Genomic DNA, 11,845 nt, shown 5'->3' with positions numbered 1-11,845 from the left:
GCAAGAGAGCCATATCATAATCGCTCATGGGGTCTCTCCAAATTTCACACCTTCACTCACCAAACCCTCATGTTTCTGACCCAGGAGGTCATTCTAAGGAGCACTCACACCCTCTTGAGAAACTTGGAGAAGTACCTTAGTAGAATTTCTGATTTGTATGGAGAGTTCCCTCAGGAGGGGGCATCCAGAGGGTCAGAGCAGAGTATACTCAACAAGGAGAGATCCTCATTTCCTTTAGATGAAAAACTGAGAGGATAAGAAAACAAAGGGTATTCAGGGAAGACAAAAAATTAATCTATAATAAAATGTAAAGCATTCACCTGTAAATAAATGCAAGCGTTTGTTTCATTCCTAGCTTGCTTTACTTTGAGAGTCTTGGAATTAGAAAGGAGAATACATTATGATCCACCTCATAATGTATTAGAAAGGAGAATACATTATGATCCACTGACCCAGGAAGCTTTACCTCAAGTGTCTCTCAGCCCACGTCTTCTCTTCAGTAGGGACCACACCATTAGGAACCTCTCAGAGCCCTCACTGCTTGTCAGTGCAAAGGGATCCTATTTCGCTCCCCACTGAATAGAAATCAATCAGAGAAACCCAGGAGTTGTTGCTGTCCCTAACAGCCAAGGGAGTTGCCTGGCAGGAGGGATTTTCTTACACAGGACAATAAGCACATTTCCAGAAGACTTTTTCTAGATAGCAAATCTCCCAAGAATGCCAGCCTTCATCTACGCCTTTGTGACATAAGTGGAACTCTGTCAAAGGAACAGTGTTGCCTCTGCCTACCAGTCCTTACCCTGCCCATGTCTCACTCCCACCCTGCTTTTCACCTGCATCCCTAGGCACATACATGTACACACACATGCATGTACACACTGATACCATTCCTCCCTCTTTTTCCAACATTCTATTTTGAAGAATTATTTTATTTAACTTTATTTATTTATTTTATTTATTTGCTTATTTTAATTTGACTAGAGAGGATAGAGTGAGAGAGAAAGAGAAAATGAGAAAGCAAGCCACCAGGTCTAGGACTCAAATTGTAGTTGGCCATGTGGGAGTCCAGTGCCCTTCACTACCATTCCACCTGTTGGCCCCTACCAGTCTTTACTTTTCATCTTTATCTTTGTTAAGGAGCTGGGAAAGGAAAGAAGTGTAGGCCACAATGTTCTCAATGCTGTCATGAGGCATCTTAGGAGGTTGACGATCAGATACAGCTTCCCCGTTAGATTTTCATGAGACAAAGATCAAATAAATAACAGTTACACATGATTTGGGGGATGGAAGCTCCTGCCATCCACAGCCCCAAAGCAGGCACATACACAAAAAAGCTGAATCTTGACTCTGTGGAGCGGTCCTCTCCACATAGCAGACCTCTCCTCATTGCCTGTGGAACCACTTTCAAGTGTGCAAAGCAATTTACCTGTGAGGTCTGCAAGAGAGGAAAGGGGATGGGAGAGAAGCCAGATGGCTTCTAAATTGCTGTTTGTGATAAATAACTCTGACAGGTAGCAAATCACAGTATGGAGTACAGAAGAGGTGGGGAGACTGAAAAACATGCCTGCCTCCTGGAGCTGTGCAGGTGCAGAGAGAATGCAGGTGAGCAGCAGAATGGCCATCAACAGTGTGGGGTGTCCCCTTGGGAGATTCACAGTGTGCCTACAGATTGAATCTGGGTGATGCTCCAAACAGAAATGCATTACTCTCCCCCACTATTGTTCTCCTGGTTGAGTCATAATTCCCCAATGAGACTTCTGAATCTTTGGCACCTCAGGATATAGAACTCTGTTACCATCATAAGAAAAAAGGATACTGCCATTGCCCATGGCAGTTAGAACTCTCCAATGAGACAGGCGCAGCTGAGATTGGCTCCCTCTTTCTCAGCACAAAAGCTCCTAACAGAAGGCACTGTGTTATATCTCTAACTCTTAAGAGAAGAAAACAGACATCTGGCTTGCAGTCACCCCTAACTTTCTAGACAAATATAAAGTGAAAGACAAAGGCAGACACTTGAATTACTCATCTTAACTCCATTTTATTACAACATCAAGGAAAATAGTTGCAGGAGGAATGATAATGGAGATAAACAGAGATAAAGCTACTCACAATTTCATTGCCTACACCTTCCTACGAGGGTATAAATAGCACAGGTATAAATAGTACATGCATTTTAGGTTTGCTGTGCATGTGTGGATTGTGTGTACATGACTTTTCTCTAGGGTGTTGTTCTCTTAATTTCTTGACAGATGATGGTTGAATTCGGTGTCTTCAGGTATACCTTAGGAAGGGATTCTCCCACTAAGACTGAGAGCCAGCCTTTTTCTTCTGGAATTTTCTGAACTGAGACTGAATGGCCACCGCTGCACGTTCTGTCTCTGGTGCATCCATGTCGATGTCAAATTCTTCTTGAACTTTCTTCTGCCCATCTGTAGCAAGAAAACAGAAACAAGGCAATCACTGAGCTGAGAATGGGAAAGCAGACAGCAGCACTGGAAACGCGAAGCCAGGCATCCCATCAAGTGGCACATACTGAGCTCCATCACCACCCTCAAAACAAGACCTTGTTTACAAAGTAAAATCCAGGGGAGCATCTTTGAGTTCAGAATCCACTGTCTTTTGTTTGCCTGAACCTTATGCCGCAAAGAACGATGGAACTCAAGGACACAGTCTCAACACTTCACATATTTTCATTTTTTAAAAAAATCTTTATTCATGATAGAACACATGCACACACACACACATGAGAATTAAAGAGAGAGAGAGAGATGAGCACTCTCTACAGAATCTGGTCACACTGCAATCCCCTTCCGTCAGCCCTGCAGCCCGTTGGATCTTGGGTGCTTGTGCAAGTGCCCAGGATGCTTCAGACTGACAAGGCTGGGGGTTCGAACTGTGGTCACCAGGTGGCATCTAGCTTCCCCTGAGCAGTGCATTACTGGTGCACCATGGAACTGGCTCCTTCACATATTTTCTCTACATGATTTTCTGTTCCTAATGACATAGTTTACATATATTGAGTTGTCTAGAAAATCATGACTCATTTTTACATAGAAAAATACTTCATGACTTTTCTGATGACCTAATATTTTTCTTTTTAATATTAGCTATGCCATTAGTCTCCCTTCGTGTCTTTTTTTTTTTTTTGGGGGGGGGGGTTTTTGCTATAGGGCACGGAGAAAGAGAGAGACAGAGAGACAGAAAGTGAGAAATCACCCCCCAGGGATAATGGCCATACCGCAATCCCTTCTCCTCCATTCTCCTCTTCAGATCTTGGGTATGCATGCACACACACACCCAGCCTGAGTTTAAGCCACCGGGTCCGGGACTTGAACCACGGTTGACTACATGGGAGTTCAGTGACATAGTCATTACGCTAACTGCTGATCTCTCTCTTCATGTCTTATGTAGGTACGATTTAAATATTGCTACAGGTATTGCTCCAGTGGAAGCTGATGATATTCACAATAGCCAGAGGTAATAAATTGAGTTTCTGTGTATACTTTCACTGTCAATGAGATTTACTAATTGTATTCAGGGCTTCAGATTTTATCATTGTCATGACTGAATGGCACTACTTGGCCTTCAAAGTTAGACTGAGCTTCCACAAGTCCTACCTTTTGTTCCCATTAAGTAAGGTTAGCAATTCATTTGCTAAGGCAGAAGTGTTTCACCAATTCACTCTGTAATGCTCATTTTAAACAGGATACATGCCAGAGCTGAGTGTAGCCTAGAGGTGATGGCCTCTTTGTGCTGTGTGCCTTGCTGAGCAGTGACTAACTTCCAGTAAGTCATTAAAACCAAGAAACAAAATCCCCCAATTGTAAAAATCTCTCAATCTGTTGAATGCCAAACATTAGAATCATCAAAGGCCTTTCTTTTCTTTTTCTCTCTTCACCTACTGCATACACAGGGTCTCACCCTAGACTCAGGGCTGCCTCCCTGCACAGCCCTGGATGGGACAGGCCTTCCCAGGAGTGAGACTTAAGTTAGAAAAATTAGTGTCCCTGGGGGAAGGCCAAACATTCCCATTTTATAAAAGCTCTCAGGTGCAGCCAGAGTTGGATCCAACTTGCTGTCTATAGGAAATGACAAGTCAGGAACCAGAGTCAGTTTGAACCAGAACTAGAGATAGGGCCCATCTTTCCAGGACCTGAGCCATGAGCTTCACTGCCACCACAGACTTGCACCTGCAGCAGAGGAGCATGATAGGAGAAGCACAGGCAGCTTGGGGACCAGAGAGGAAGCCTTAGCCAGGAAGTAGGGGGTAAGCTCTACTTCTGTTGCTCACCAGGCAACCTTAGTTCATCATTTAACCTAGACGAGGTCCATCCACTTCCTGTCAGGGACTTTGTATGGTCCAGACAACAACCTTAACAGAAGCGGAAGATACTAGGTTACTTGTTCTCTCCTCCTTGCTCTGTTGTCTCTCTTTCCTTCCTCCCTCTTTAGGACCTCTCTCAGATACAAGACCAATAGAGGGACAGACAAGAATTGGCACTTATTTCAGATGCATCTGGCTATGTGACACTTCCTTCACCAATCCTTAAGCAGGCTCCTCTCAGTTTTCCTAGACATGGAGCAAGTTCTGCCTAGAACCTTCCAATCACACCTCCATCTGGGAGGAAGAGGCACAGGCTCTGGTTCTGTAACCTTGTTGGAATGACAGGTCTGTGACCTAAATCAAAGAACTGTTTCTTCTTAGATTTGTTGCCAGTGCCCATAAAAGCAGAGACTTGGAGTACACCAATGTCTGAAGAATATGCCAAATTCTTTTTTAACCCATGGGGGTTAGAAAGGGCAGAAAACAAGTGAAATTGTTTTATTGTGTTGGGGCAGCCATTCATACATTGACCCACATAGCAGGGACTCTTTCCTCAGGGAATACTAAGGGATAGGACCATTGACAGGGGCAAGAGTTTTCTGCAGCTCAAGGGGATACTTTAAAACTTTTTAATTGGGGCCAGCAGGTGGCATGGTTAAAGTGTTAGGCTCCCATGTGGGCATCCACAGTTCAAGTCCTGTACCTGCCAGCTTGCTTTCTTACTTTCCTTCTCTCTCTGTCTCTCTTGGGTAAGCATATGTGCCCTGTAGCAGACTAAAAAATTAATAATTATTATAAATTCATTAATAATTTTTAAATATATTTTATTAAATTGTATTTATAATTATTTTTTAATCTAACCAAAGAGAGACATGAAGGGAGGTGGGGGGTGGGGGGAGTGAGAAAGCAAGCAGCCAGGTCCAGGACTCAAACTGTGGCTGGCCATGTGGGAGTCCAGTGCTTCAACCACCACGCAACATTCTGGCCCATTAAAAAAAAATTTTTAAATGTTTAATTAATGTGGGAACAGCAGTTAGTGTAATGGCTATGTCACTGGACAAGAGATTGCGGTGCAGCCATCCCCGCTGGGGGGTAATTTCTCACTTTCTGTCTCTCTGTCTCTTTCAGTCTTTCTGGCGAGTGCACACGCCCTATGGCAAAAAGCTCTCCAAAAAGTAAATAAATAAAATATTTAATTAATGTTATCACATGAGCCTGGGATGGAGGGTAAGCATTCAGCAAACCTGAAATAAAAATGGCTCCAGTTCTTATGCTAAATAGTAACTAATCCTTTAGTACCAATAAGGTCTGCCTTTAAACAGCCCCTACAGCACTAGGAATTGTCATCTTCTTTAAAATCATTTAGAGTCCCACATCCTTTTTCTCCCAAAGGAATCCTTTCATTGATTGCATAGTGATTACTACGGGGAAAAATCAACTCCAATTCAAAGGAAGATAGGAGATCTCTTTTAGATTTAAAATGTTACTACAACCTGAAGTTTTTGAAGGGTCCAATTCATCTTTTCCCTTTTATAATAATGGGGAAAAAAAAACAGCATTTTTTTTTGACAAATGATAAATGAAGATGCAGAAAATTAAGTATATTTAAGGAATATATAATGAGACAGTAAGGATGGGTCATAAAAATCGATTTTACAGTTATATCTTAAGTTAGTATCTTAAGCCAAAAGTGATTTATTGATTCCCCCCTCATTTGAAAAATGTTACATCTTTAAAAAGGACACAACTAATATTCCAGGAATTGTTACTTTCTGTTTGCTTTACAGAGCTGGAGCATTCCTTGGGGAAGGTCTGCAGTTGTTAGAGGCATGATAATGAGCTCCTTCCCTGAGCTAGCCAGGATGTATAAGGCGGAAGGTCACAGACCCATCTGCAGTAAAGGAGGAACAACTGCTTAGATTCAGTGGCAATGGGTTCAGTGAAAATGGTTTGATGGACCTGGGAGCCAGAAAAGGACTCAGTGAGAACAAAAGGACCCTGCAGGAGAGCCCAGGGAGGGGCTGCAGCCAGATGTCCACCCTCTATAGCCACTTCTCAGAGTCTCAGGGCCTGCAAGTTTCCCCTCCCATGACCCTGGTGATGGTGACAATATCTGGGATGCAGGGTGGCCCTAGAGAGAGCCTCCCCATCCCCATCACTCCAGGCAGAAGTAGGTGCTCGTCGGAAGCAACAGTGGGCCCTTTCTGTGGCTGATATGCAGAAAGAGGCCTTGGCCATGTCTGCTGAGAAGACTGAAGGGCCCTGGGAGAGTGGATTCTCTGAACGTGGTCCCCTACAAGGGTACACCCACCCTTCAACCTGCGATATGGCTCTTTGTGGTGCCATTCTTACCCAGCACCCTACTCCTTTCTTCCCCCTGCTTGCGTTGTCTTCAGGCTAGTCAGTCCATTCATTAATGATAAGCAGCTGTCAAACACAGACTTAAGTTACCCTCTGCCATAACCACTTAATTCAATTTTCAAGGCAGTCCTTGCCCTTTCTTCTTTTATCATTGTTGCAAAGAGTCAGGCTTTGAAGAGAGTGTGGCCAGGTGGTATCACAACAAGGCCACTGTGGGGCCAGCCAGAGGGGCACAGTCTCCAGATGACACTTTCAGGTGATAGCCACATGAGAACCTCAGGCAGTGGCGGAGGCCTGTGTGGGGAGAAGGAAGGCAGAGGCAGGGGACTCAGGGAAGCACATGTGCACCTCGTGCCTTGGACCCCACGGTCACAGCCCCAAGGGAGTCCCTGGGATCCACCTAGCAGAGCTGAAGAAGCCCTGGATGGCTACGGAGGCCTCCAAGTAACCGTGTGGTTGGTGGGCACTTCAGGCCAGAGCTCTAGATGGGACTTGAAACTCCCTTATGCCTAGAACAGTGCCTATCACCAACATCTAGCATGGAATAAATGAAACTCGGGTTTCATGTCCCAGCAGACAGGGCCCTCAGCTTCCCTGGGCATGAGGAGCCCCAGCCAAATCCAAGGTGAGGGAAGGGGGCTGACAGGTAGAGTCTCGGTGGGAGCCAGATCTGGGAATTGCCTACTGCTTTGTGACTTTGGGAAGATTTCTTAGCTTTTCTGGGTCTCAGTTTCCTTATTTAGAAAATGAAGAAGTAAAATCATTTTCTAAAATCACTATCTAGGTCTCAGAACTACATGCAGATCCATGCCTTCTGGTGAGTTAAACCACAGAGCATACAGTTTGGGGCATGATGTGGCCAGAGCTGCAAAGAGAGGGAGTGGGGATGGGCAGTAACATGGCTCTTCAGTCTCAGAAGCCTGAATCTGCTCTACCGTGTGATTTGCTGATCACTCAGGCCATGATTCAGAGAGAAAGGAAGTACTTCCATCAAGCCTTGAGGCCAGTGGCATGGCAAGAGTAGATAGCTGTGCTGGCTGGGCTTGCTACAGCCATTGGTGCCAGCTCAGATGTAGAAGGTACTTAAGCCGTGTTCAAAAGAGATACTGCTCATACTGCTCCCTGCCGACCAGACTGGTCCATAGCTCAGAGTCATGTGAATATAAACCTTGGGCAAAGAGAAAGAATCTCCTCCATGTCCACAGGCAGAAAGACACTGCCACACCAGAGGCCTTAGTGCAGCTTCTCTATCCGAGAGGGAGCAGTCCATCTACCTTAGTGGTCCATGTGAGACGCGTTCCGGACATCTCCAGGCTGCTGCACAGTCACTTCCCTTATGCTTCTACTTGTTCCCTCATGAAGATGTCTGAAGGTTCATATCTGGACCAGGTGTGTCTATCTGATATTTTTGTTAAGAACTGTGCTGCCTTGAGAACCAGCAGTTAGCGTAATGGCTATGTTGCTGGACTCCCACGTAGTCGACCGCAGTTCGCGTCCCGGACCCGGTGGCTTAAAACTCACGCCGGGCGCATGTGCGTGCGTGCCCAAGATCCCGAGAGGAGAATGGAGGAGAAGGGATTGCGGCATGACCATCCCCCCTGGGGGGTGATTTCTCGCTTTCTGTCTCTATGTCTCTCTCTGTCTGTCTGGCGAGCACACGCGCCCTATAGCGAAAGCCTCTCCAAAAAAAAAAAAAAAACAACTGCCCTTTTTGTGTGTTTGTGTGTACTTGTGTGTGTCCAAAATCCTGAGAAGAAAATAGAAGAGAAAGGATTGTCACATGGGAAACTCCCCTTTGGGGTTGGGGGTGATTTCTCGCTTTCTGTCTCTATGTCTCTCTCTGTCTGTCTGGCGAGCACACGCGCCCTATAGCGAAAGCCTCTCCAAAAAAAAAAAAAGAACTGTGCTGCCTGAATTGGAAAAACACATCGGCCACCTACTTGCTTACAGTGGCTTTTGTCATCCTGAACAAGCTGTATTTTATCAAGACACTTTGTAAAACACCCAGTGCTACACAGTTGTATTTTTACCTCTCCAAGGTCTGTAGTTCTATAGTTTGCTCTCTGTAGACATATTCTGAAAGTCTGACTGACCACAGGAATGGTCTAGAGGGTATTCATGACACTTAGCCAATGAGATGTAAAAGATAGTGAGGATGAGTAGAAGCCAACTTCTTGATCATTATAGTTCAGGAGACGAACAACCCCTTCAACTGCAATGCCATGTGCCCAGTGGGCCAAGATCCCCCATTAGCTCTTTACACGTCACCCAGCTCTGCCAGTTCCATCATCTGGGAGACCTCATCTCAAAGGAAGTGGAAGTCAAAATCTACCAGGCTAAGAGGTTTACATTAACTGCTACATTGCCTGTCTGACTGCTCACCATCCACGCATCTCTCCAACTATCAGCCTTTCCATTAGCTAGCTGCTTATCTGTCCATCTCATACGGCATGCTCACATGTTCTCTCCAGCACCAAAGAGTACAGAAGCAAAATGGCCCCAAACAACCAGGTTTCCCCCACGCCACCAGCAGAACTTCATCCAACCTCCCGGAAATGGAACAAAACTCTGCTGATGGTCCCAGTGTAATGAAGAAATAATGCTCCCTGAGGCTCGGAGTGTCTCCTGATTCAGTTCTGTCATGACCTCCCACCAAGCAGTAATGCAACCCTATTTCAGTTTACACTTTATGCTAGCATAGATATTTCTTATGCTGCTTTCCCGAAATATTGCCTTTGCCTGACAGAAACCGAGACACGAGGTGATGTCTGCTATTATGCATTTTTTAATGTCTTAAGTGAAATGTTCGGGTAGCCCTTCTTAAAGATATAATTATAAAAAGAGCCACTTTTTTACTGAACATTAAATAGATCCTCTCTCATACCAAAGTGGATTTTCTTTCACAGGTCATTTAATGGGAAATTACAAAATACAGAAACAGATATAAAAATAAGGAACTACCACAGTTGAAGGCAATCCAACTGATTATTACAAGTCTCTGATATTGTCATGAAAATTCACAGAATGAAAAAAAAATGCTTGATAAGCTGAAATTTCATTTGCATTTACCTAGTCTGCTAAATATGGAGTTTAATGGTCAGATGTCTTCTACCTGTTAAGCTGACACAGAGATTCTCAAATGAGTCTTACAGCCCATCAGCAGATACTTACTAAGCACCAATATTAGTTTACTTGGACTGCCACAAGAAAGCAATACAGACCACACGGCTTAAACCACAGAAAGTTATTCTTTCACAGTTCTGGATGCCAGAAGATTTAGAATAAGGTGTCAGCAGGGTTGGTTTCTCTTGAGAACTCTCTCCTTGGCTTGCAAATTGTTACCTTCCTGCAGTAAGGTATGCATCTCCGGTGTCTCTCCGTTGCTCTTTTAACAAGGAGACTTAGTCCTGTTGGATTAGGACCTAAGATAATGGCCTCATTTAACATTCATCACCTCTTTAAAGACATTGTCTCTGAATGTGGTTACATTCTGAGGTACTGGAGTTTAGGGTTCAACATATAAGTTGGGGGTGGGTGTGTGGTAGGTGGAGACATAATCCAGACCCTATCATTACCTAAGGTAACTTTTGACCTTTATGGGTTTAAAAGCAGTTTTGTATTCTTTGACTTGTTTGACTTTTGAAATGCTCATTATTCATATTTCACAAGGGCTCAGAGACAATAGCATGCTGAACCCAAGATTACCTTGCAGATACTGGCCTGCACTGACTCAGAACCTAGGTCTTCTCCAAATCTTGTTTTTACCCTGCCATGTTGAGCTACTTTTAGCTCCCTAGGTATTGCCCAAGTTGACACACTCCTATGGACCAGTTAATGTAGCTTTGGGGGGAAATCCACTTCAACAATCAAAGTTTAAACACACAATACAATCAACCAGTTTGCAAAATCCTCTTGTTCACCAGATGGCCCAGCATAATTTTCCCCAGATTTATTCATTCAGCAAGTGGTCTAGAATGCCTAGTACAAGCCCTTCACTGCTCTAAGGTTTAGGAGGGATCCCTGAACAACCCCAAGAAGAAAACAGAAAAGTAAGTGTTCAAATAAGCAAAGAATCCCAGAGATTCCAGAAACAAAGTAGTGTGCTGATCAGGAATGAGGCTGCCTAGTGAGCCTCCGGCAAGGAGACAGCAAGGGTTGGGATGGGGTCAGGGCCCCAGACCAGGCTGAAACCCATCTCCCGACAGGGGAGGAGGCAGCAGAGACTCCTCATGACTGAGAAACATTTTCTGAAAAATTATTCTTCAACCATGCATTCACACCCTAAGTGACAGACTTCAAATAATTAACATAAATTCCTCAGAAATTAATAGACATGAAAAGTCACCCAGGGCATAACGAAGCTATTCATGGATTCTGCAACAGCCTGAGAGAGGATATGAAGTTTGAAACAGCATAATTCAAAAAGATCTCATAGGAACCCTTAAGCCTGGTAAAGGGAACTCTTCAATATATTTGTTCCCAAGTTCATGATGTTGTTGGGTCGTAGCCAGAGGCTGGTAATAACTCACCAACACAGTGGCTCTAGTTTTAACATACATGCAGCTCACTAGACTCAGGTGACGGCTTTCATCTCCATTATAGCTCTCCGTAGTTTAAGATTTTTTTGATAGAAACAAATTACCTCCTACGGCCTAATCGTGTAGATCAGAAATGTGTGCACAAGCAATAAATTGAGATATAATTGTCCTGAGCAGTTTTCCTTCATTAGAAGTCAAAGCACATAGTGTACTATAAAAGTACCTAAATGTTAGCACGCCATAAAGAAATAACAGTCATTTAACTTAAGTATGCCCTGCAAATGGGGTATTTTAATACCAAGGTTCTTAAAATGGCCTACCTTCTTTCAAAGTATAATATTAACTTTGAAAGAATTAGCAGCTCTCAATTGTGTCACCCTTGATATAATCAAGCTAATCCACAAAGAACTTGGGCTCCCTGGACTCTCTTAGAGGGAGTCCAGTCCTCTTCCACACCAAGGCTGCCTATTGACCAAGAAGACCTAATATGGGCTCCCTATGAGGACCCAACCCCCTGCCTTTCAGACAGAGAAAGCCAAAGAGAAGGAAGGAAAGCAAGTAAAGATTGAATATTGGAATCTCTCTCTCTCTCTCTCTCTCCCTCTCCCTCTCTCTCTCTCTC

At 44.2% G+C, this 11,845-nt stretch overlaps 1 protein-coding gene across 1 annotated transcript in view; it reads right to left on the bottom strand.

Moving 5' to 3' along the window:
- Nucleotides 1-2,018: 2,018 nt before the first annotated feature.
- PCP4 (Purkinje cell protein 4) overlaps nucleotides 2,019-11,845 on the bottom strand; it is a 74,942-nt gene continuing 65,115 nt past the window's right edge. Inside the window, exon 3 of the mRNA XM_006158169.1 lies at nucleotides 2,019-2,429. Coding sequence (XP_006158231.1) covers nucleotides 2,302-2,429 — 128 coding nt within the window. The 3' untranslated portion in view covers nucleotides 2,019-2,301. The remainder of the gene's footprint in view (nucleotides 2,430-11,845) is intronic.

The sequence above is a fragment of the Tupaia chinensis genome, unplaced genomic scaffold (genome assembly GCF_000334495.1).
Source record: "Tupaia chinensis unplaced genomic scaffold, TupChi_1.0 Scaffold000574_1, whole genome shotgun sequence".
Taxonomy (NCBI): Eukaryota; Metazoa; Chordata; class Mammalia; order Scandentia; family Tupaiidae; genus Tupaia; species Tupaia belangeri.
Note: the sequence above shows the minus strand (reverse complement) of the source record. Positions and strands in the feature narration are given on the sequence as shown.